General features: G+C 31.2%; 1 protein-coding gene across 3 annotated transcripts in view; it reads left to right on the top strand.

Moving 5' to 3' along the window:
• The window catches only part of LOC106468289, a 121,911-nt gene that overhangs the window by 86,369 nt on the left and 8,041 nt on the right, over positions 1 to 27,501 (top strand). For all 3 annotated transcript variants that reach the window (XM_013928712.2, XM_022397245.1, XM_022397239.1), the window contains 11 exons: positions 11,738 to 11,796; positions 11,914 to 11,991; positions 13,240 to 13,499; positions 19,362 to 19,588; positions 20,410 to 20,535; positions 21,143 to 21,260; positions 22,477 to 22,655; positions 23,324 to 23,570; positions 24,928 to 25,012; positions 25,780 to 25,917; positions 26,330 to 26,679. In XM_013928712.2, coding sequence (XP_013784166.1) covers positions 11,738 to 11,796; positions 11,914 to 11,991; positions 13,240 to 13,499; positions 19,362 to 19,588; positions 20,410 to 20,535; positions 21,143 to 21,260; positions 22,477 to 22,655; positions 23,324 to 23,570; positions 24,928 to 25,012; positions 25,780 to 25,917; positions 26,330 to 26,679 — 1,867 coding nt within the window. The remainder of the gene's footprint in view (positions 1 to 11,737; positions 11,797 to 11,913; positions 11,992 to 13,239; positions 13,500 to 19,361; positions 19,589 to 20,409; positions 20,536 to 21,142; positions 21,261 to 22,476; positions 22,656 to 23,323; positions 23,571 to 24,927; positions 25,013 to 25,779; positions 25,918 to 26,329; positions 26,680 to 27,501) is intronic.

Consider the following 27,501-nt stretch of genomic DNA (forward strand, 5'->3'; position numbering starts at 1 on the left):
GAGTGTGAGAAGCATGTATGAAAACACACTGTGTGAGCCAAAAAAAAAGAATAAGTTTCAGTTTGTTTATACGAGTAAGACACTGATGAGAAGATCTAGTGTGTCCATGTAGCTGTACTACAGACCTTGAGATGGAAGAGTGAAATATAGACAGTGGCGGCCCTCAAGCTAGCTCCGTATACTCTACCTCAGCAGGATGTGAAGCAGGCTGCTTCTGCGTAAAATGCAAGTGTTTTTAACTATGTGCCTGTGTTTGCTTGAAATACGTGTTGGTCTTTTGGTGCGTTGTTATGGGTCCGTAGCATCATACTTGTGTTCTGGATTCCTATGTTATTACGGCTTATAGTGAAACCACAAGCAGGCTACTCTATAATGTTCATTCATGTTAGAGAAGCTCTTTTGGAACTTCAGAGGGTAAGGTTTTTATTCGATGTATGATTGTAGGTTTTTAATTTTTATTGTTTTTTTGCATTGTAAGTTAGTGATCGTGTATACCGTAAATCCGACACTTGTGAGCCGTGATGTGTGAACGAACAAGTTACTCTGATGGGAAATTCTGTTTCGCCTAATTTGATGGAGGGTTATTTATATTGTATTTCTACAGCATTAAGCAGTACATCTGCCTGAAAGATTAAATACCAAGAACTAGTCAGGGTTTGTTTATGTTAAGGAAGAGGTCCATGACATACTAGGTTGTTATTAAACAGGAAGGGGTTTTTATGGGGTAATAAATTCCTCGTTTTCTCAACATAAGATTCGCACAAGCGACCGTAGATGCGCAGTAGACTGGGGTCTAAGATCGGTTTCAGAACATGACTACAGATGATTATCAAAGAAAGGTATACAAGAAATTTGATGTTGATGCAGGCTGCCTTGCTTTGATGACATACACCGTAGAGCTTTTCATTGTTACAATTATTAATGTAGTCCTTGAAATTCTGCGTTATTTTATGTTTAGTATCGACCCATGTTATTATTAGTTGCATTTTTATTTCGTGTGGTATAATGCACCCAATTCAGAATGGAGTATTGTTAGGGTTTTTTTTTGTGTGTGTGTATGTGTGTTTATATATTATAGTGAAAGATTAAAATATAACATACCTGTTAGTTTTATGCCCTAACAGGAGTGATCAAGGTATCGTAGGTTTATTATATCAAAGTATGATTCAGTTTTTGGTCTGTTTGTCTACACTATAACGTGTTGCTGACGTTTTTCTGTTGGCCGTAGACGTAAGTTTTGGCATATTCCTATCAGAGGAGTTACTTTGTTGTTTCATCCCTCAAAATCTTCATGCTTCCAGTCACCTTCTCTGCAAGCGTATGTGTAAAACGAGGACAATGTTGTTTCATATGACTTGTTTTTTCTCTCCCTTCTTTCTCTGAAACTGCATTTACGTAGTTAAAACCTGTAATACATGTAATTTTTCAACCACTGAGAAAGTTGGCTAAATAAATCTAATGAGTCATCGAGCATCTCTCTATTCCAAGGCCGCGTTATCTTAAGTATAGTAAAAGGTTTTCTGCGTATATCAGCAACTATACCATGATGAAATAGAAATAGAATAATCTTGATTATCGTGTTGCTAAGAAAGGCATTAGACTTGTACCAGAAAGACAAACATGCTTTTAAAATAAAAATGTTAATAGCACGAAATGTCATAATTTCGACTTTCATCTAATAAGTTTTTTTTATTGTTGCTGGGAAGAAGTGCTGTGATCTCGTAATATTTTGTTTTATCCAGAAACACTGCTTGAGTCGCAATGGCCTGGTGATTAGGGTACTTGACTCGAAATATGAGGTTCGCAGGTTGGAAATCCTGCGCTGAACGTGCTCATGTTTTCAGCCATGGGGGCGCGTTATAATGTGATGGTCAATCTCACTATTCGTTTGTAAAGAGTAGCCCAAGAGTTAGCAGTGGATGTTGCCGGCGGTTGCCTCCTCTTTCGACGGCAGTTAAAAATTAGGGACTCCGGATGGTATCTTTACAATAAATAAATACATATCATAAGCCGCGATGTGAAAAGCACTTACTACCCACATCTCTGTAACTTAAGGTTTAGCACAGTAAAAATCACGACTTGTTTAATTTTTCTTAATCATTAGCTATAAAAGGTGTATTCCCTTTGTCAGTCTGTCAAGAACGCTTTCACGCTCCTTTTTTGGTAATGCTCAACAATATACACCGTCGCTTAGTAACAAAACCCACCTGATTTTTCTTAGGCCAACTATGGTGTTTATGTTGAATGTTTAATATTCATGTTGGTTTGTTAGAAATATTTGTTTTGTTCTTTATTTTTTATAACTTCGGTGATATAACAGCAAAATAGTTTAGTTCAGAAGTTTTATGACATTGAGTTGTAGGCAAAAGCAAAATAACATTTACCAAGTAGTGTTTCAGCTAAGCCTTACGTTACGTTTATGTATTAAATTAGACTACAAATAGGCCTACCATTACTAACGTTATAGAGTCAGTGTTTAAAAAGTTTTAAGTGGTGAATAAATGTTAAGTAATAAATATTATTTTGGTATTTCAACACATTATTATATACGATCGTATTTTATAGTAGGGATAGACAAGGTTTCCAAATAATTCATGTGCCGAGAAACCACCCTATTGAATTCCTAAGCGAAAAACCGACCATTCAAAGTATTGGTTACGTTATATTATGCGCATATATACTAATAGTATGCTAAATAGGTCGCTAGCATTTCCGATATAAAAATTCAAAATAAAAAAAATCAATTCTTCCATCTACTACCCACCTACCTACACGATCACATCAGTGGGGGCTAGCACCTAGACGGCTCGGATTATCGCCACAAGATTTCTCCAGCTTACATGACTGGTCTGTGGGTATCCGCTTTTGATTTTTCGTTTACTATATACAGATTTTTTATATTAAGTGGTAAACATATCATGCACGTACTTAAATATTTTTTAAACCCAATTCAACATAACAGATGGAGCAACATATCGATGGATTGACACGAGACTGTTTCTAAAGTTAAAGTATATACTTAGTATAGGTATAACCTAAAAAGTAATCAAACGAGAGTATTCAAAAATTATGAATTTTAAATTGAAGTAGGGATCCCCCCACAAAAAGTAATGAAACAAGAATTAAAACCACAATCACAAGCTTTATACACTTGTCTGTAGATCAAAATAAGGATTACATTGAAAAAAATTATGATTGTGGTTTTAATTGTTGTAAAAGTCATAGCTATCAGAGATGTGGCTATACTGAAAGTTTATAGGTGTTGTGTCCATTTCATGGTCATATAAAAACTGAACAAATAAATGGGAGAAAAAGTAACAGAAATTCGGGATCCTTGGTTATTCGTAGAATTGCTAAAGTAGTATCCAAAACAAAATAAATGCTACAATAAAAAGTACACCAACAAGTACGTTGATACTAGTTGGATAGATTTTAAAACGATTAAAGTAGGGGATTGAAAATCGTTTTAAAATCTATCCAACTAGTATTACTTGTTTGTATACTTTTTATTGCAGCATTTATTTTTTTTACGAATAACCAATGATCTATACTTCCCGTTAAAATTATTTTTTTCGATTTATTTTATCTTTTGTACGGTCCAAAGAATTGAAAACTTGTGTCTGAATAAGCCACACTTAAGAAAATCTCCGTGGAACTTTTATTGTTCGTATTTAATTAGTGTAAACATATTTCGTGTGTGCTTTAAATAGTTTAGTATCGTGTGTTTGCAGGTACTTTTAATTTCACAGTTTGATGCCCCATTCCTTACATTGTCTTTATGTACAACAATAAATATTATAACATTGATGTTTATATACTCTTGCGTAAAGTTCACCATGTTACGCAGACTTGAATGATTTTGAAATATTTTGTTTAAGCTTAAAATCAGTTAGCAAGTGTTTTGTTTGCTCCGATAAAGCCTTAACGCCGAAACGTTGGCTTAAATAAAAACACTTATGTTTTGTGGGTAATAGGTCGTGTCTTATTTATTTTTCTAACATTGAATACAACTCCCCAGTTTGCACTGCAAGTTTTAAACCCCCGTATTACCTTCTGTTACTATTACTGCTATTAATTACTGAGCTTCAGGTGATGGGTGATGTTCGACTAAACAAAACTTGGATGGGAATGTCTGGGGGTTCTCTGAGTGAGAACGATTATCCAAGTTTTGTTGCAGACAAATGAAAATTTTTATCATATATAACACGTGTATCTCTTTTAACGTATAAAAATATTTTCTAAATCATGAGCATTGTAAAGCCTCAGTACTGCATACTTGAAACGTGCAAACAGTTGAATCCTGCGTTTGACATAATTTTTCAAATGAGATTAGACGCAACTTGCATCATCTAAGTTCACCCAGAAAGAAAAAAATACTTGAAAATAGGTGTTTAATTTCTTTTTGTAATCGCATTTCTCTTGGAATCAACACCAGATATAGTTTTGGTATAGCATTGTTAATACACAGCTTATCATTGTAGAACTGGTTTGTGGAATGTGAGGAATTGGATATGCCGTCGAAGTAGGATATGGTACAGTTCATGGAAATTTTGACTTAAGATATTGTTGTAAGCTGACAACGGGAATAATGAACATAAAACAGAACATTTCCACTTTATTTAATTCGCAGCTCTCGGAAGCCATCTTCAGGTGTATATTCGTAATGGTCTAGGAGGAGTACGCCAGGATGTCAGACTTTGTTCAAAAGTGACTGATTTGATTGTGTGGAAAAAATTATCTTCCCTAAAATTTCAAGATGTTTCGTGAACACAAATCGTGATCGGAGTTTTTTTTAGGCCACGACGTAGCGGCTCATAGAATGTCTGTTATTATTTTTATTATTTTCTTTTCAAGTACAAACTTCTAGCTCATAGCTTCGTCATCTCTTGACCGATTTGAGAACTAATTACAGTTTTGGACTCGGGAGGTCAAACCATTTCGAATTATATATTTGACCACACCCAAAGTTTCATAAACGAATTTAATTCTGCCTAAAAGTATTTCAATTTGAGGGTAGGCTGGTAGATATCTTGAGTAATAAAATCGAATCGGGTATACGCGCGCCCCACGCATGGTATTGCTAGCGCACAAAATTATAGCTAATAAAAAGAGAAAAAAGGTTTTGTAGATTAATTTACTCCAATCCTCCCTAATCCTACCACTATTGTTTTCTGTCAGCAGTATACGGAATAGTAGTTTCAATCAGTAATATCTAGTCAGAAGCTGTGTAAAACATTGTTTTAACCCTAAAACACCCGCAAAGCTTTTAAATTTCACAAACTCCATTAAACCTTAAAAGTATGTACATTTATATAGTTAATTATTGTAAAAAGTGGACTGCCAGATAACAAAAGCATACACCAAACACGCTATATACATACATGTATATATATATTTCAACAAAGCTTTTTTTCTAGGAAATGTTAACAATTGTATATATATATTCTCTCATTAATTCAATATAAAATGTTTACGATAGTTTATTATATGCATTTACTGTAATCATTCGGTATAAAACGTTTACGAAAGGCTAATATATTCTAATTTACTGTAATCATTCGGTATAAAACGTTTACGAAAGGCTAATATATTCTAATTTACTGTAATCGTTCAGTATAAAACGTTTACTAAAGGCTGTTGTACTCGCAGTTACTGTAATGGCAAGTAGGAGTGCACCCATTCACGAAGTACAATGCAAATGTGTATATGTACTACATAAAGTCGGTCACAAGCTTTACATAAGGAACCTGATGAAACTAATCTGTATATATAAGTTAAATTCAAGTGAAACGTTGCCTAACACGTGTGCAACATGTTACTCATAATGTATTACTCTCATAACTGTGATGATACACAATTCACAACACCATGTATTACCGTATAAAACTCATTACTTCTTGACCACCAGATGTTTCTACTCTAAAGCTGATGTGAAACATTTAGCTTGAGCACGTAATGAGGGAAATCCTCGTTCTCAGAACACTGCTCAATTTAATCCAAAGACCAAAGTGTTTGCAGTCAGATTTTAGTATATTAGGCAGCGTATTTTATTTTAAAGCAGAATACTATGTATCGTTAATCCAAGTGTTGATCAGACAAACTTTCTGACTTGTACTATAACAAGTTAGTGGAGTATTGATGAAAAGTATTGCCTGTAGTTAGAAGGTATTTCCTATGTTCACGAGGTGAAAATAGATTTTACATACAATATTTTCATCCACACTTTTTGACTGACTTGATAATACAGGCTTCTAATTCTTCATAAAGGAAAAGTATTATTATAAAAAAATGTGCTGGACATTTGTAAAATGTCATTTTATGGTAAATAGGAAAATGTGCTGGACATTTTATATCTGTAAGATGTCATTTTATGGTTAATAGGAAAATGTGCTGGACATTTTATATCTGTAAGATGTCATTTTATGGTTAATAGGAAAATGAATGGTAATTCTTATTTCGGGTCAACGTTACTCTAAAACAAATTGTCACATAAAAAACCAAAATCGAATACCACATTTGGACTTCACAACATACATGAAAATCTTTAGTGGGGTTTTCCCAAAGTCAAAAAATCATGCCAAACATTTTCCTTAAAAGGGTGTTGAACTAATTTTTAAAGATGAACTCCTATACTAACTTATCCATCGGAAAGTTGCTAAAATTGTGATAGGAGAGCTTGGGAATTAAAATCGTAGAGAGAAAAAAAAAACCTCATTCCAATTTCATTTTACAAAGATATTGAAATTTTAATTGTTGTGTATCTGTTTTGGTATTATTCGTAACGTTGTAACATGGTTTTAAGGAGTGTGAAGGGTGATAGTAGCTAGCAGTTTTTCGTCAAATGTGAATGTATATTAGAATATTTGTGTCATGTGTGAGGGACTGTTTTTTTTTGCATTTCAGAATAATTTTGATCAAGTATGATAGCTTATTGATTCCGTTGTAACATTTTCTGTATATAATTTGAATGTGTGCTTTATAAAATAATAGTTTGATTTAGTGCTGGTTATCATATCCTTGCCCCCCAGTGGCACAGCGGTATGTCTGCGGACTTACAACGCTAGAAACCGGGTTTCGATACCCATGGTGGGCAGAGCACAGATAGCCCATTGTGTAGCTTTGTGCTTAACTTTAAACAAAAACAAACATTATATCCTTTGCAGCTTTTCAACGTTTGGAGATTTTTCTTTCAAGAATTTATTTTTAATATTGGCTTGAAAAGTATACTACATAAAAGTATTAATCCTTTCGTTGATTACTCATTAAATGTATAACAGGAAAATAGTACTTCATCTTGGTAATAACAATAAAAAAGCAATCTTTAAGCACGAAGTCTTTACTTTTCAATTGGAGAAGTTGTGCGCTTGTAAAACTGAAGATTACTGGAGAGTGACTTCTAAGTCGTGTAATCAGCACAGTCTTCGCGTTTAAATATTTTGTAGAAACAATTAGAATAAAAGCCTTAACTATTTATGGAATACAAGTTTTATTATCACAATATTAGATACAGTTTTATGGTGTTAATACCAATTTATAGTTAGGGTTGCGCCCACTCACGTACTAGAACTATAGTTGTGTGAAAATTTAACGCGGAGAGAAGAAACAAGAATGACGTCAGAACTCAAGTACTGCTAATATTAGACTATCCTTTCAGGAACGCATTCTTCAAGCTTTCGTTCCCAAAAGTTTGAGAATACACACTCAATCCAAAGAGGGTAGTTTTCTGCCGTTAATCGAGAAAAAAAAAAAGTTGTGTGACGTCATCACCACGTTCTGTTATCGCGTACACAAAGCCCAAGTCAGTAAATTGTGCATCTATAACAGGAGTTCCATTGAAAAGATTAGTACAGTAGGATATTGTTCAAACAGAAGAATCTCTCGACAGAAATGTTAATTTATGCTGCTAATATGGAGTTTAATAGATTATACACTTTGGATATTTTTCTGGGTTAAAGTATGTTTGGCATAGCCATCCTTACAAGGTAGAGGAAGGATTTTTCACTGAAAAAAGAATATACCTTTCGTTTTACTGCTTAAATTAGGCCATTTACACTGACCACAATAAAACTCCCATAATTTAAATTAAACCAAGAAAGTTGAGAAAAGAACTTGCTTCAAATTAATAAGCTGATTAGCTCTAAATGTCTTGGATGTACCTTTTCAAATTTATTTAGGTGACTGTCCTTCCCATAGTGTAGGTGAATGACTTTAAACGAAGAAAGACTTCTTTTCTTTTCCAGTTATAGAGAGACACCAAGGATTGGCCAAGCGTGTTGAAGGACCTGTAGTTGTAAAACGACGTAAATATTTGGAAACAAAACTTAACCATGTTTCTTAATAGTTTCTGCAAAGATATTGGGATAATATCTTTTGTTCCGACTGGCCCTTGATTAATATGCTAAAAAGAATGCGAGAAAGTGTATACATCTTACGTTGTTGATAATATAATTTAACATTTGTAGCCGCGGCATAGCGGCTCATAGAATAACTTTGTGTTTTTTGTTTGTTTTTTCAAGTACAAATTTTGAGCTCATAGCTCCATCATCTCTTGACCGATTGGAGATCTAATTACTGTTTTGGACCCAGGAGATCAGATCTTTTCGGTTGATATATTTGATCATGCCCAAGACCTCATAGACGAATTTACTCTAATCCTGCCGAAAATAATTTCAATTTGAGGGTAGGCTGGTAGAGATCCTGATGAGTAATAAAATCGAATCGTGGATACACACGCGCCCCACGTTTGGTATTGCTAGCGCACAAAAATATAGCTAATGAAAGAGAAAAAAGTTTCATAGATTACTTTACTCTAATCCTGCCTAAAAGAATTTCTAATGCCGCGGCTATTGAGGATTCCCTCTTATTTTAAGTCTAAAAGTTTGTAAAAATACATTGACCTTTTGACGTTACAAAACGTTATTGTATTCTCCCTGACTATTAGTTTGATAAGCTTCTGGTAATGTTTATTTGAAAATATTTTGCATAGATTCTGGTTTGTGGAGTAGCTTGGATAAATGTTAACTAACTTACAGTACAATCTTTCTAATTAAAAAAACTTCAGATAAGATTTTTAACAAACTTGCTTTTCTGATGATTTTTTAAAAATAAAATCTTTTGTAACGTAATATACAAATATGAATAATTTTTTCTTCTGTTTCTACAACCTACTAAGCCTTCTGTTTAATGGTCGTATATGTTTATAATTTTTTTATCATAGCACTATAAGGCGGTTTAGGGGTTGAGTCCATATCTACTTGTAACATTAAAGCATTTTTTTTTAATTCGGCGAAGTAGTTACCTTTAAAATGTGTCTTGTGTTTACTTTTGTGTATACTTGTATATCATGAGCACAGCTTTGATTTCAAGGTGTGTGTGGGGCTGTCCCCCCCCCCCTCCACAGAGATAAAGATGGAGGGTGGCTGGTACATACACTACATAAAACACACCACAATTTAGTCTATATGGGAAAAAATATACTATTACTGTTGAAGTATGATGGAAGGGGGACAATCTCCCATAACTGAAAAAAGTGATGGCGACGTATCTCCTAATGTAAGTTACACCTGTGATGTATACGATTGTACATTAACTAAGAATAGCGATAAAATAGTTGGAACGGATAACAATAGGGAATAGTGTGATGTTACTAATACCTGAAAGCAAGTCTCGGCCTCAATCTTAGAATTACCGGTATGGTCTTTCTCACCTCCTCCCATCAGATTTTCAAACACATTATTTTAAACTATTAATGCACAAAATTCTTTGTGGGTCCTTGACTTTTTGTTGGCTACAGGACACCTAATAATATATGAATAATAATAAATTTGTTAACGAAAATATACCATCACTATTGTAATTAATCTTTAATTACTGCTGGGCCCCCAATGTATTTTAACGTAGGAACTTGTAATTTCACCGATTATTGTTATTATTTTCGTTCCGTATAGTGAGTGGTGAACAGAAAAAAACGAAATTATTTAAGTTGATGCCATATATGGAGTTTACTGTAGTGAACGGTGTGTAAATAAGTCTGTAATTTGAAGGTTAAGAAGCAGCGTAGAGTATTGGAAGTTAACGGTGGAAAGTTTAGTGGGAAGAAAATACTGATAACTTAAATGTTTATCAAGAGATGGCGCCAGCCATTGAGATGTGAACGTTTAATTTGCTAGTGGTTGCATTTAACTATCGCTGGGAGTTTTCAACCATGTGTAACTGGTACCATTTTATAATTCTGATCACCCACTAAGGACATGACTAATTTAGTAACAACTAACTGCTATCGGCAGAAATGAACGTTACTTGAGTTTAAATATTCAAATTATCTTGAATTCTTCATAACCTCTGAATAGTGGGTGACCCAACGCGCTCAACTGTTACTATGGTGTATATTAGAGACAGTATGATAAGAAATAATGAAATTACCAACTGTTACTAAGGTGTATATTAGAGACAGTATGATAAGAAATAATTAATTTATCCAACTGTTACTAAGGTGTATATTAGAGACAGTATGATAAGAAATAATTAATTTATCCAACTGTTACTATGATGTATATTAGAGACAGTATGATAAGAAATAATTTCGGTCACTTTTATGAAAATTTCTAGCATGAGTAATTTTAAATCACACTATTGTTCGCGTTCTTTATGAAACTTCTTACTTCACTTTTTTGAAAAATGAAATGTTCTTTCCTTTTACTCCCAATCAACAATCAAATATCTTTTCTTGAATTATGAATAAAACGAATGGATTGAAATATTTAATTAAATTGACTCAAAATGAACCTTCATTTCGGTGCAATATTGAAATTAGCTTGAATTCTTCATAACCTCTGAATAGTGGGTGACCGAACGGGTCACGGTGGTCTAGTCTGTTTATATATGCGTCTGTTTTTGTAAATGCATATTTTAAAATGTTTTTGCGATGTCGGAACCATTCTAATTCACAGTTGTTTTAAAAAAAAAATGCTATTTCCCAGTTAAATGGAATTAGTGTGCTAAAAATATTTCTGTTTGGTCATAGTCTTAAGTCTTTTAGTTATCTTACACTTAAAGCTATTTTTACTATACAGTCGTATTTCTAAATTTATTATCATGAAGTAAATGTTAAGATTTTTATTTTTTCCACATCAGCTTGACAAGTGTTATACTGAAATAGGTATGTAGTGGTAGAAATAAACCTAAAGAAATTACATAAAAATATTTTTGTTGGAATTTTTTTCATCATTTAGGTTATTATTTTTATTTTTAAGGTAATACCATGTATTAACTATTAACAAAGTTTTTGTTATTGTATTCGAAGCTGCAATGTGACTTTTATAATTCCTTTTATCTTTATCTTTTGTAAAAGATTGACATATTTTTAAAAATTTGGCCCAAATGCTGTTAATATTCCAGAAAACATCATGAAAATTAAATACAATAGTATTTGTGGTCAATATGTAAAACAGACGGTTCTTGTGCAAAAAATTTTAAGTGTTTGGGGTATAAATTTACTTAAGAAATTTTCAGGTTTTGTTACTTAAGAGTAATAAATGCAAAATTACTGATGTAAGAATACATTTCTGTTGTTTTAAGTCAGATTTTATACATTTAATTTCACGAGTTTCATGTAATAATAATAATGACAGTGGGCTTCATTTTTAGGATCGGAACTTGTACTCATTTATAGGCTTATTTGTTAGAGAAGTCTTACAAGATGCTAACTGTACTGTTATCTTTGGTTTTTATATTACAGAGAGAAAGTAGAGTACCTTTAAGGAAACGGAGTGATCCAAATATTCCAAGATCAAAAAGGTTTGAAATTCTTTTATTGTTCATTTGTACAAGTGGAGAAACAAAAATATTAAACATGTGCGCAGTGTTTTCTTTGCTATTTTAAATTTGTATTTTTTAAATTGATTTCTACTTTAGTGATGCAGAAGTAGATGAGAAGAATGTTTCTGACCTCAACAATTCGGGAAGCTCTTCTAACTCAAGCTTATCTACAAGGTAAATTTTGTGATAATCACAAGCTCTTTATGTAAATCTGTTTGTTTGTTTTTTTAGACTTTTGTTGTATAATTTTTTCTCAACAAAGCGTCAGAAATGACAGTAAATGCCAAAAAACTGTTCTGACATTGAACAGTGGGTGGCAGTACAAACTTGATTCTTGAGAGGTGACACAAGTTTATGGTGCTTGTCTGAAGTGTAGTTTAATTATAGTTCTTGTTATTATGCATTTAATTTGACCATCATTTTTTAGATTTCAGTAAAGAATATTATATAACTTTTGTAGTAATATGTTTGTATAACTTGTGCAATAAATCATATTACTAATTACACACATACATAAAGAAATGAAATAAAACAGTACTTTTTTTTGTTCATATTCACTAACTACTGGATACCCTATTCTAAGTTTGACTGTAATTTGAGTTATATCAACTCGGTGTTTTACAGCCAGAGATTAACTTGCAGCAGTGTAGGACTTTTACTTGTTATAGAACTTCAATCCTTGAGCATTCTGAATTTTTTGTTTTCTAATAGCTTATGTTTCGACGTGTATCTATTAATTGAGATAAAAATTGCAACTTGCAAAACAACTAAAGAAATAGTTAAAACACAAATCCATGTTTTAAAAAGTGTGTGATTTTTGTATTTAAAAAATTAAATTTAAGAGTCACTCCTACTAAGTGTAATATAATGGAAACAAAATTTATTATATGAATAGAGCTTTTTTTAAAGAATGTTAATAAATCATATTTATTTACACAGTAAAAAGGAAATCGGAAAAGTTTGCAACTGAAATCTATAATAATAGTCGTAAGACATTTGTAATGGTGTCTGAGTATCAGAGATAGTATCATATGTTAACTGTGCTATTTTAACTCGGAGAACACTAAAGCTGGAGGTATTGTTCTTACTAGAAGTCTTGATAGTCCAAGCAACTCTATAGAAATGGTAACTGAAATCTATAATAATAGTCGTAAGACATTTGTAATGGTGTCTGAGTATCAGAGATAGTATCATATGTTAACTGTGCTATTTTAACTCGGAGAACACTAAAGCTGGAGGTATTGTTCTTACTAGAAGTCTTGATAGTCCAAGCAACTCTCTAGAAATGGTAACTGAAATCTATAATAATAGTCGTAAGACATTTGTAATGGTGTCTGAGTATCAGAGATAGTATCATATGTTAACTGTGCTATTTTAATGTTACTCGGAGAACACTAAAGCTGGAGGTATTGTTCTTACTAGAAGTCTTGATAGTCCAAGCAACTCTCTAGAAATGGTACACAAAACTCCAGGAGGAACGCCTGCTGACTCAATCCCAGGACTCGTTCCTTCCACTGGACCGTTACCCTCTTCAGGGTCTTCTTCCTCTTCTCATGTTCATCAGTATGATGATTCAGACCTGGAAGCAGAAAATGATCCTCCAAGATGGCAAGAAAATGTGAATATTAATGTGCTACGTCTAATGAAGCCCAAAGAAAAGAAACGTCAAGATGTGATAAATGGTAAAATGGTTAAGTGTAATCATTTGTGTTGTGTGATAGTATCAGTATGATAAATAAATGCTACAAACTGCTTACTATTATTTAAATTTTACATGATGAGTAAAAGTAAATGTAACAACAACAACAACAAACATTGACACTTGAATTGGTAATGGAAATTTAATACTTGAACATTTTGGAATGAATGTATTTCATCTTCAGCAAGCTATGTTGAACAAGATAAAAATATAGCATACAAAAAATTTTAAGTTTAGAAAGTTCCAACATTTTATAAAGAGGAATACAAAAAAAAACTTTAAGAATGAAATAAATTAGAAATTTTAGGATGGGTGTAAAGCACAATATAAATATTACAATAATAGTTTTTTAGCAGAATTATACAAGTTATTTAGAACAAACTTAACTGAAGTTATGTTATTGTTTAGAGTTTGGAGCTAATTTATGATAGATGAGTTTCATTAATTAAAAGTTTTATTATTGGATGATGAAGGTGAAATGATTTTGAAATTTTTAATCAAAATGTTGTGGTTGTTGCTTTCACTGTGTGTGCAATTTGGGGAGTCTGCAATATTTTAAAGTTCTGCATGATACTTTTTTGTGTTCTTTGGTTTGTGGTTGTAATTGCCACATTGTTTTGCCAGTGTGAGTAGCATCACATGTATATTTATACACAATATAGGAACACGTAGGAGTAGGTAGAATAAATAATAGGTCTTTAGATTTGAATATATTTTGACTCCTGAAGGGTGATTTGAATATCATTTGCAGTTAGTTTAACCTGCAGATAAAAAGTATTTATTATTTTAATTTATGACTTTAGTAAAACAAACTGTTTGGCTTATAAAAGAGGAATGACCAATCTTAATGGGTATTGGTCTACATTATATGGTTTCTTCGGGGGTTCATTTTTGTTAGATTGGAATTTGTGTGTTAGAGTTTAGCAGCTGTTTATTAGATTATTCTGTAAGATAGTTATTTTGGTGGTAACAGATGCTATTTGATCATTTAGAAGAGTAAGTATAAGGTTTTGTTTAAAGGAGTCTGGAATGAAAATATTGAAATGAGTATGAAAGCCTGTATTTGTTTTTTATGACAAATGGAAGTTTAAACTGGTTATCTAATTTGGTCAATTTGGATATCAAGTAAAGGCAATTTTTCATTTTCTTCTGTTTCACAATTAAAATTAATGTTAGGGCTCTTGGAACATAAAAATTTATGATTTATTTAATGTGATCAGAGTTTCTAAAGACTAAAAATGTCGTCAACATATCTTCTAGACAAGAACACTCATAGCAACAGAGAAATGTGTTTGAGTGTTAGTCCTAAAATTGATTCCATTTCCACAACATCTAGTTGGTTTCATAGCTGACCATTGAAGACAAAGTGAATATCCTTGAGGGCAGATTTGTGTAATTCTTCAAATGTTTGACAGATAAATCTGGTATATTTTTCATTTTTTGCTGGGGAAATGTTTCAGGTTACCTGAACTTCTGTAGTAGGTTATTAGTGAATAACGACTCATTGTTAAATCTAGAAAGTATATATTGATCAGCATTAGTAATTTTAGAAATTCCTCTTTCAAAGGAGAAAGAATCTTAAACTGTAAATTTGTTGAAAATAAGTACATTTAGAATAGGAACAAAGAATTTAACCAGCTTAGGAGATCCAATGTTGGATAAAATAGGTCTTAAGAAGATATTGTTTTTGTGATCTTAAGGTAAATGACTTTAAGAACATTTTAAGAAATTCAATTACGTTGTTTTAACATTTTCTGAAAATATATTATGGTGAACTATGACCCTTTCACATCGACCTAATTAGTTTAAGTACGTTATGTAACTCTCAAATTTCATTTCAAAAATAAAACTAGTGGTTGAAATTCTTTGAAACTTGAGAGGAACTTTCCTTAACTCATTAACTGTGGCAGAAGCAGCTCAGTTGCCGTTTTTTGACTCGCAGATAAAACTGAGTTGCTATCAATCACAATAAAACGGTAATTTTCGTCATTCGCATAGAGTTATAGTTATATATGTGCGACTAACGGATATTTCCTTCATTCGCAGCTGAGCCACAGAACTTCATTGACATCATCTGCAGTTAATGGGTTAAGACATTTAGTTTAAAAAAAATTGAATATTTGATTTTTATTTTTTCTATTATTTGTACTAAAATTTCTTATTAATTTTAGTAATTACTTGTACTCGGGTTTTGAATAGTTGAAGTGCAAGGTGATTTACATCTTAAGTATAAAAATGCTTTTTTTATGTCACATTTTTCATACTTCAGTTGCATAACTCTACAACCTCCTAAATGAATATCAAAAGTTTTTTTAAGGTAAATATTTATTTTCATTTTCTCTATCACATCACTTACTGTAGCTATTATCATCTATGTACAGTGCAATAAAATGTTTAAAATTATGAAACAGAAGTATGTACATACCTTTTTAACTCTTCTTCAGGTAATCCTAAAAAATCTTATTTTAGTTATGTTTGTAATTTTAGGTCTTATATTTTCATTTAGTTTATTTTTCTTGGCATTTACGGTTTTACTTTTTCTCGACACACACCAACTGGTATCCCTGGAGCATTACAGTATGTTTTGCAGAGATACATAAGTCTTCGGTAAAATGTTTTTGGACTCAAATAGTAAGTTAACCATTATGAACTGAGGCAAAGTTTGGGTTATATTAAAAATTATTAAACCTATCAAATATGAATTTTAAAATGTAAATAAATAAAATATAATTTACTAAAATATGAAAGTGAAACCCAAATATAATTTAATTGTATTTTACAAATGTGTATGAACCTAGGCGAGAGATAATGCTAAGTGCTAGTAAGAATGAAATCAGTAAAAACTGCTTCAGCTGTTTGACATACTTGAAAATGAATATTGTACACCAGTTTTAAAACAACAATTGGGAAATTGTAGTTTAAAATGAGCCTTTTCTGTTGGTTATAAAAATGTCAATCAAATAAGTACATGTTACTTGAAATGACATATCCAAATAAGAAGAAAGTGGGCATGGCTACTGTCAAGTGGTGAGTAAATTTTTTTTTACCTCAAGTTGATCTGATAGAATTTGAACTAAGAATGGATAAATAGTACTTGCTATGCTAATAAGTTCAGTTTATACATACCTGTACAATGTACATGAGCTATTATTCAAGTAATAGAGACAAAGTCAAGATTTGTGATTGCTTGTGCTCATATGACAACAGAACTGAAGTTTTAAGTATTTTTATATAAAGGTTTCTTTTTAAATAAAGAAATTCAAACTTGTATAAAACTTTGAAATATGTACATGATAATGCTAATTTCATTAGAATACATTGATAGTAAAGTTAAACTTTGAAAGTAATTCTATAAGAAAGGAGTTTGAAGAGTGTAGTCAAAGTGAAAAGGTTAACCAGTCAACATTAAGAGCTTTAAGTTTTGTTTGGTCATTAAGAATACACTATTAAGGATGACAACACCTGTACTTTTATTAGATTGGGTGACTTGGTATTCTAAGGCAGTATATTCTTCACTCATACAGTCAGTTGTAAAATGAAGACAAAGCAGATTTTTGAACTTGTTTTTTACAAATCCCTAAGTTCTGGGAACAAAGTATGTTGATTTCAAGGTTTTATAAATGCATTCAAAGGGGAACAAGTAATCAGATAGTTTGGGGGGAGGTGTAATTACAATTTTTAGTCTTTAGCTGAAGTATTTTTACAGGGTTTTCTGAGCATATCATCATTAAAGTTAGAAATGGCCTAGAGAATTCTATAAGTAACGATTTGTTGTTTTGCAATAGAGGAATTTGGGGATGACTTGATGGTAGTTACAGGTTAAGAAATAAATGTACAGAATTAGTATGTGGAATCTCAGGTAAATTTTTTCAAAAGATCAAAATAGCCAGAGAATGTCATTACTTTATTGCCATTGGAACTTTATAAATTTAGAAATCTTTGTATCTTTTATTTTTATGTTGTTTCATATAGCTTGCTGGAAATGGGATATGAATATTCCAAAATGTTCAAGTGCTAAATGTCTGTTGCCATCTCAAGTGTCGGGTGTTGTTGCTGTTGCCATTGTACTTTTATTTATCAATAAACTTCAATTCCTTTGGAGTGAATCTGTTATTTTACATGATATGTGTGTTTAAACTAAGATACATTGCAACTGACAATTTAACTATTAAATAGTAACGGTTATGATAAAAATTTGTGATAAACTAACTTCATGTAATTGGGTTAGTCTCATTCAGTCCAACTAGTTTGCAAAATATGGAATAGATGGTGATTGGACTGATTTATTGTAAAGTATTGAACTGTATGGGTAGGATAACTTCTATTTTACAACTATGGTCATTTAATTTTGGTTTCATGGGTGGATATTTAGAGTTTATATTGTGTATAAATAAGTTATACAGGAGAGAACTATAGTTGCATGTTATTTTATCTGATTTCAATTACAAGGATGAGTGAAAATTGAAATTCCAGTTGTTGTTTTTTTTTGGACTTCTTAACTTTATAATTGGTCCTCTGGAATGAGTACTGTGCCTACAGCCAGATGCAGATCACATAGATAGATCAGCTGAGGACTTTGTGGGTTTAAGCACGCAGTTAGTTCTCTCCCATTAATTGTTGTTAAATTGCTTCCCTAACTGTTTCACCAGCAGTTAAATGAAAAAAGCTTATCCTTTTGGATGCTGATTCTGCAGTTCCCTTCGTACACAATTTTAACTTTTGGATGCTGTTTTAGAACTTGTAATTTTTGTTTTAATATTTTTATCCTAAGTGGTTTTTATTCATTTAACTGACTAGCAAACGTACCTACAATGAGGGCAGAATGTGCTTTATTGCCTTCACGAGGTGGGTGATGCATCAATAGCCTGAAATAGTAGTAAGGAGAAAACTTTTAGAAAATGAACAAAATAAAGGATTTTGGAGATCTATATAGGGCATACCCAAGTATCACTGAAAGTTCCTTGGGGATTAGAGGTCAAGAATTTGGAAATTTTTGTTTACTAATGGATAAGCCCCCCATTGGCACAGCGGTATGTTTGCGGACTTACAACGCTAGAAACCGGGTTTCGATACCCGTGGTGGGCAGAGCACAGATAGCCCTTGTGTAGTTTTGTGCATAATTAAAAACAAACTAATGGATAAAGAGACAAGTTACTTTATAGTATAAATTAGATTATTTTCATCACTGGTTCATGAGGCTGATATATTTATAGTTTGTATATATTTATGTTACACACACAACTACATCTGGTAAGTGACACGTGGTGGTTGTAGTTATAAATGTATGCCCTTTATTTTCAAGTCTGATTTTACAGCATGTAACCCATTTGTTTTTAATAATTTTTGTAATACTTCAAATTATTCTGTATATCTTAAGGACTAGATACTTAATGAAAATGTTGTTGTGAAGCAGATAGAGGTAGAAGTGTACATGGAAACCTAAGAAGAAAATAGTTAACATTTATTATAGTTTTTGATTGATGTGGTTTTTGTGGTTATTTGACAAAAGTAAAAGATGTATTTGAATAAAATTCTGAAATTTTATTTTAATAGATTCTTAAAACATATTTGAGCACTTTTGTTTGAGATTTATAATTTCAAATTTATTTATGTATCTTTCTATTAATATTTCATAAGCTCTCTTTTCATACTGTTATGTGTGTATGAAATGCATAAGAATTATTAATATTAAATTTTTTTATTTAATGGAGTAAGAAAATCATAGATCTTAGAATGTTGAAAATATGAGGTTCATTAATCTTGTATGTTTAGGTTTGCATGACATAATGATGGTGGAGTTAGGTTTGAGACATATGAAAGTTTAAGTAAATTATTACTACTTCAGAACTCTTCCATACGGAACGCACCCATGTCCGGAATCTGAAAGTGCTAGATAGGTTGTTTTTCAAGCCAATCCAGCAGGAACAGCTTTTACCACCAGACCAATTATACCTTCTTTTTCCTAACTTGGAGGAGATGCTGGAGATCCACAGTAGGCTTAACAATAAAATGAAAGCCCGCAGGCGGGAACAACCAGTTGTTGGTGATGTTGGAGATATCATGCTGGAAATGGTGAGTCTTGTTGATGTAATTGAGTTGCTTTATAATATCTTCTTTAAGATAATGAGATCAAGCTAACATCATGTAAAACCTTCAGGTGATATTTAGATTCATGTAGTTGTAGGAGACATAAAAACTCAAACTTTACAGATCTTACCGTATTTGATAACAGGACAAGTTTTCAATAGATAACATTTATACAGCTACAAAGCAGTATAATTTTTGGCATTTACACTTCACATGTTCACAATTAGTTTTTGTGCATTTTGTTTAATGTTTCAGTAGTCAAATAAATCCCACCAAACATCCTGGATCCTTAATATACAACTTTGGTCTAAATCCCTAGATATTCCATTGTTTATTCATGAATATCCTAAGATCAAGCAAAATAATTGGATCAAAAGGAAGGGTAAAACTTTTATAAAGGGTCTGATCTTGTGTCCTAATATTTATATCAATGATAGGTTTCTGCTAACTTAATTTGCTAAATTTTTAAATCTGGATTTGTTAATCCTAATTCTAGTATTTCTCTTAAATAGAGAACACATTTAGAAATTGTTGTTTCTTTTCTAATTGAGGTACTTTAGAGTTATATTACAAAGCTCAAAAAAGTATCTTCTGAATTTTTTTTCAAGATTGTGCCTAGCAATTTTAATGTTTGCAAAGATAAAGAAAACACCAAAATTAATCTTTCCATTTTATGCTTTAATTTCTGTTTAGCCTATAGGTTTTAGACATGTATTGGTACACATTTCATTCTTGAAATTACTTCATTGGAAATATTTATGTGAGTGTTATCTTTATTTAAAAATGTGTTTTGTTTTTCTCTATAGCTTGATGGACCTTCAGGTAAGGAGATCAAGAATGCAGCAGCCAAGTTTTGTCGTAACCAATCAATTGCTCTGGAGTCACTAAAGAACAAACAGAAGAAGGAACAAAAGCTGGCACAGTTCTTATCTGTAAGACTGGTGTTTTTATGTTTTCATATAGTTTTGTTTGTTTATCCTTAAAAACTTTTTTTTTTTACTCAAACATAATTTGAACCATTCCAAATTTTCCCTGGTATCTCATTATACTCCATTAAATATTATTATTATTATCTGATTCAAAGTTAAGTACCTCACAATACTTCTTCCAAATTGCCCAGTATCAATTAAACTTGTTAGTTTGGTCGTTATGCTGTTTTAGTAGTCATATGTGTTATTTGTAACTTGGCAGTTACAAACAGAATATTTATAGTTTTTGTGCAGTCTATGATGTAGAAAGCATGAGTAGAATACATATATGGAGACATGCAGATTTGGAAACTTATCAGAATTTGTAGTTGTAGGTTATGGCAATCTGAAAATTGTGTGTCATGACATGTAGTTTGATACAAATACAACAAAAGTTTGCAGTATCAATACAAGTAAGATTCTTGTTTGTAATCACTTTGGATTACTAATACTCAGTGACTCTGGAAAAGTATCATGTTATTGGACGTGTTTTAGAAAGTGAGCTTTATTGTTTATCAATAAAATTTTGTATTATGGTACGTGTATTTATTATATATTTGTTTTACTGTAGGATACTGAAGCAAATCACCTCTGTAGAAGGTTACAGCTAAAAGACATTATTGCCGCAGGCTTTCAAAGACTAACAAAATATCCTCTTCTTTTAGAGAATATTGCAAAGTATACACCACGTAAGTACAAAATATTCCATCAGAAGTGCTAATGTATATCCCTAATTTGTATTTTTGCACTGTAAGTACCTTAATAGCTCATCAGTTCATGTGCTTTACTTTTATATTGGCTCCTACCTTTTCTAACCCTCTAATATAATCTGTAGTATATTTAAGTTGTTTTAATTCTGTATATAGCATAATCTCATATGTGAGAATTGTTTGTTTTGTACATCAATGAGCTAATAAATACCGATTTTGAAATTTGTACTATCAATTATATGTATTTAAAAATAAAATTTTTCTTTTTTAATTTAGCCTTTTTGCACTTTTGGATGACTAAACTTTAGATTAATAAAACCTTATTCATTATTGGCTTAGTTTTCTAACTCACTGTTGTTTAGTTTAATAGTTTTATACAAGTTTTGAACATGATACAATGTTTCAAATTCAATTAAACAGAAACAATTACAGCATGTGATTTACTCTTCATATTTCCCAAGCTTGTTATGTTGTATTTGAAAAATGGATGGTTTTTCAGTGTGCTTTAGCTAGAAAATTGCTTAAGCAACAAAAAATTAAAATTTAATTATTTGTATTTTCTTATGACTGAAACTTAAAGTATCTCTTTTACTTTAGTTTCGTAAACTGTCAGTTGTGATATCCTTAACAAAGTTTATAAAGGTAAAAGAATTCTTGCTTCTGCATACTAAATCTTCTACATGAAAATTGTCTAATTGCTATGCCATGTATAATGATGTAAAAATCATGTTTCATTGTTTCCAAACATGTTTTAATTAAGTGGAATATGTACAAATTAGTGGAGTACATATTTGCATTTATGAATATTCTATTGATCCATGCAGATAAGTCATAACAGAAATACATAAGAAACAAGTGTAATATGATTAATATCATATCTGTATTATAAACACTACCATGCAAATACAAATATTGTGTGATAATAAATAAATCACAGCCGAATGTTTTAATTCTTATTTAGTATTCACACAAGTTCCTGATATATGATATCTTCCACCAGAGGAAACAATGTGACAAAACAATTTCAAAATATTCTAGTAGTGTGTTAGTCAAAAAACCTCTTTAAAAGTTAAGAAATTTAGTGGTTGTAAACATACTTTTTACTCTCGATTATTTCTAACTAAAGTTTTAACCTCCACAAAAATAATTATCAGTGCCCCAAGAATTTCTTCTTCTTCTGAATTTGATTACACAGAAAATTCTGAAGAACATAGGAGGTTACTGCAGGCAGTACAGTGTAGCAAACAAATCCTGGCACATGTCAATCAAGCTGTTAAAGAATCAGAGAATGAACACAGACTTGGCGAACTTCAAAAGAAAATGGACAGAAGTGCCTTTGAGAAAGTGGAGGCACCTATTGTTCAAGCCTATCATGTAAGTATTTTCATGATCAAAATATGTAGGTAGTTCTATATCTTCAAGGTAGATAACAGTATGCACTTTTTTCTGTGTAAAGAAAGAATACCTCAACATTTCAAAATTTGGCACCTATTAAACTTGATGATAATATGTAGAAAATGGAATTGTAATACACTAAACCATATTGTTTTTATTGCTTTTTTGTGATTGTGTGTGTAAATAGTACTGTATAAATTAGTTGTACTTATAAAGACCTGAGTGACAAATTAGAATGAGTGTATATGCACTTTTGCTCCTCTTCCAATAAAATATTCAAATAATTTGTATGTATGCAAGTAATAAGAAAGTGAATCTTGTTTAAACATAGAATACTTTCTGGGAGGATTTTCCATAGCAAACAACAATAGATATGTATATTTTGTAACAGTTTACAAAAAATATGTTTTTACAAATATGAAATATTATTCTCAAAATTTGCATTCAACTTTAAAATAGTTTTATAAAATAAGCAAATTATGAAATGTCAGATGTTAAGGTTTAATTAATGAAATGAAAAATGACAGATAACTCTCATAGATGATACTAAGAAATACGTATGCATGAGGTAATAACATAAGATTATTCTTAGTTTTAACCATTAAAATGAAAAATCATTATTTTGTTTGTTAATTCTGTCTTTACAGCATCTTGATCTAACAAAGCATAAACTAATCCATGAGGGCCCATTGACTTGGAGGTTACACAAACAGAAAACTATTGAGATGCATGTAGTATTACTGGAGGACATTCTTGTGTTGCTTCAGAAGCAGGATGATAAGCTACTGCTGAAGTTCCACAACAACAATCTGATGTCGGGCCGAGAAGACACCAAAGTTACCCACAGCCCAATACTTCGTGTACAAAACCTGTTCACGAGGAATGTGGCCACAGGCAAGTTGTATTTACTGTGTTTGTGTGTATATTATAAAACACTATGATCATTTAAAGACAAAAATGATAAAACTAGTAAAATTATACTATGAAATTTATATCAAGAGAAACAAATGTATTGAGAAGAGAGTATAAAAATGTTTAATCATAATAAAATTGTATCAGTAAACTTCAACATCCTAATTTTTTTTATCAGATAGTTAATTTATACTAGAAAAATATTGTTTGTTTTCTGTGGGAAGAACTTTGAAAAACTCCAATTATTGTTAGGTGCACAAACAAAAACAATCAAGTAGTTTGTTGTGGAAAAAAATATACTTTGAAAATATGAGCAGGTCAGTGAACACTGATATATATTTTACATATATAAGGAATCGATTTTTTATATGTTTGACAGCTAATTCTAGTGAAAGTTGTAAGTAAAGTAAACTTTAAATAAAAAAGTCTTGTACTTTGAATTCAGAGTTATTTACCACAAACAAGATTTTCATTGGTGAGTTTACCTTTTGGATGTTAATTCAACATTTCAAAGCTGTTGACTTTATGTATAAAATATTTGAATCCATGTTGGAAACATGTAACGTATGGTGATTAAAAATAATGAGTATAGGGGGAGGGGGGGAGAATAATTGAGAAAGGCCCATTATTTATAGTTTACTAACTTGGACTTGGATTGTTGAATGTATGGCAAAGCAAAATGTCAATTTAAATAAATGCATGAAGCAAGCAATATAATCAATAATTGTATAGCTAAACATACTATAAGGAGTTTTGTAGGTTTAGTCATAAAGTTAAATTTCTGGAGTTTAAAAAGTAACAGGACCAGTTACAATGTAGCTCTATGGAAAATTGTGTTCCCTTCATGTGTTCTATGTATATATTAAATATTCTCATGTTTTCCAAAAAAAAACACTACAGAAACGAAATGAATGTCACAAAAATCTGAAAATTGGAGCTTGACTTTATGTGAAGTTATTGAAAGTGTTTTTGTATGGGTATAAAAACAAGAAAGTTTCATTCTCACATAGAACATTACTGTAAATATATAAGTATTATATAAAATATTTCATTTAGTTTTTTTTTATATTAATAAACAGAGGGTAACATAGCATATTTTACTCTTGTATTATCTGCTCTAAAACAATTTCATTCAAGTGGCATTTTGCATTACAGTATAATTCCTGTTTACAGCTATTATAACATACTAAAATAATTTTTGTGTTTAGAAATACATACTAAAGTATCTTATTCTCTAATAATGCCTGTATTATTAAAGGTACTTCAAAAAAGGGTGCTTGTAAATTGCATTGTAATATTTGATATATCAGACAGTTATTATAATTGAATCAAATTTTAGATAGCAAAGGATTTTTCCTTGTTTCTACATCTGAACAACATGCCATCTATGAGTTTGTGGCCACATCAGCTTCAGAAAGAAAAATGTAAGAACTGGTCTTTATTTTTGGCATGTGCAGTATAGATGAAGAATATATTAAACATAAGCTCTTTCAGTTTTATCATATTTTGTTATAGACATAGAAGACAATTTACTAGTGAATGTGTGCCAAAAATGTAGCTGATAGATCATTTCTCCCAGAAGGGAAACTATTAAAAAAATTAAGTTCTAATAAATGGTAGCTGTACAAAATAATGCTTTCTACTAGAAATTTGGTTGATGATCTCCACCTTTAATAAAAAGAAAAATTACAATTGTTAGTATATTTTTCACTTGGGTTCATATTTACTGATGTTAATGTAAATCCATATACAGTGTCATTTGTCACAATAATTATTCAGTGTTTAAGGTTATTTTATGTACATTATACCTTTTCATATGTTATGTTGAAGTATAACTTGTTTCATTTAATCTGAAGTAATTTTTTAATCTTTAAATCCAGGTAATAATTAATGAATGTACAGTCTGAAAGGTGTAAAAGGGGTCTGAGTTCTAAAGATTTTAGTGATTATGTAGACCTACAATTAAAAAAAATATTTTTTTTTGTTGATATCACTTGCCTAAACTTCACCAAATATGACAAAATACATTAGACACAATCTGAAACTTTCTATTTCAGTTCAAAATGATATGTAAAACTTGAAATGTGTTATTTGCTTGTAATTTCATATTGTGTTAAAAAAAACAGTGTAAAACCAATTCCATAAAGCTTTTCTTTTCCACTTCAATGTTACGAAAATTAATTTCTAATAGGTGGTTAAAGTATATCACAGAAGCCTCTGAAGCTCACAAACCCAGACATGGCCAATCAGCCAAAGCCCAGGATTCCTCCTCATTGTTGCCTGAAAGAACAGAAGATATTTCAGAAGATTCTCTGGCAAAAAACAAAGTGTAAGCTTGAAAATCAACCATGTGATATATTTTTAGCACCATATGCATACCAACTAATAACTTGAAAAATGGCTTAAACTTTTTACTATAGCAAATATTAAAACTTTGTTTGTTTGTAAAGAGAAATATTAGTTGGGGTTGAAGGTAAAATTATTTACTGAATACTAATTAAACTGACGTATTTATATTTAATTTTGAAGAATAGTTTATTTATTGATTATACGTTTAGCAGGAAAACAATCATTGGTGTACTTTGATTAAAGTAGTTAGTTAAAATGCTTCTTGTTTTTGAAGATTAAATGTATAATGCTTATTTTAGGTAGAGTTGAAAACTATGTTAAGAAGAGAAATTTTCCTGTGTTCAAATGCATATTTCACTTAATAAGAAATTATCTTTCTGTCATAAACCTAGGATGCCTGTATCGTTAGACTCTTCACATTCTGAAGTAAGCAATGGTGTGGAATCCACAGACACAGGAGAAACCAGTGATAGCAGCTCGCATAGTGTTCCTAACACTGAAATATCTAGTCCCAATCCCCCAACAACAGAAAATCATCCAGAGAAGGATACTTCGTCAGTCTCACCACAGAAAGAGGCTCCTTCACCTTGTAGTTCGGTTGAAGATAGCCAAGAACAACAGAATCTTGAAAGAGTAAAACTTTTTCATGTACCAGTCAAACCCCAGCTGATAGAACCATCAGAGATCAAAGTCAGCGAAAGTGTGGTTCTTCAAATTGCAGAACCTGTACTTACTCCAATAGGTACAGTTACATCATAGATCATTTATTTCATACATTATGTTACTGTGGGTGTGATGTTTCACCAGTTCGTTTATACTTAAAAAAACAAAATATTGTACAAACAAACTATGAACATACAGTTGATGAAGTTTTGTTTTTTTCTACGCAAAGGTATTAATTTACCTATACTACTTTTCTTTTAATGATATACTGTAGGCCAAGCAAAGGCATACATTTGGGCAGACAGTCTAACTTTTAATTTTTTTTTTTTCTAGACTAAATCCAATTGATTTTGCATAATGAGAACTATATGTGTATCTGCATTCTTATTTAGAATTTGGATTCTTTTTTCATGCTAAAAGCATTGAACTTGTGTATTTTTATTGCTAATAGATTTTTCCTGATTAACTTCATAATTGGCATTCAAAAAGAATTTGTTTTCGTCTTGTTTTAAAACACTGTTTATTTTGAGCATTAGGAATTAAATAGTAATAAATGAAAAGGAAAAATTTCCAAACAAAATTGATTTTTACCCCATACTTGACCATATATGACATGGGTACTAGTGATTGTTTTTTAAAAGCCATTGAGGTAGTCTTAAAATGTGCAGCAAAAAGGGGGGTAGTTTATTGCAGCACCAACTTTAGAAAGACCACCTGCCAGTAAGTTTTGTATATTCTTTATTTATTCCCCATCATCAGGATGAAAAGGTTCAACTTGGATTTAAGCCTAATCTTAACATAAACAAACCATGACTTTGTATAGTTTTTGAAACTAGCTAATCATAGCCAAGGAGACTTGGCAACTTGGAATGGCAGAAAATTTTTATTTATAAATCAACTA

The sequence above is a fragment of the Limulus polyphemus genome, unplaced genomic scaffold, assembly GCF_000517525.1.
Source record: "Limulus polyphemus unplaced genomic scaffold, Limulus_polyphemus-2.1.2 Scaffold87, whole genome shotgun sequence".
Taxonomy (NCBI): Eukaryota; Metazoa; Arthropoda; class Merostomata; order Xiphosura; family Limulidae; genus Limulus; species Limulus polyphemus.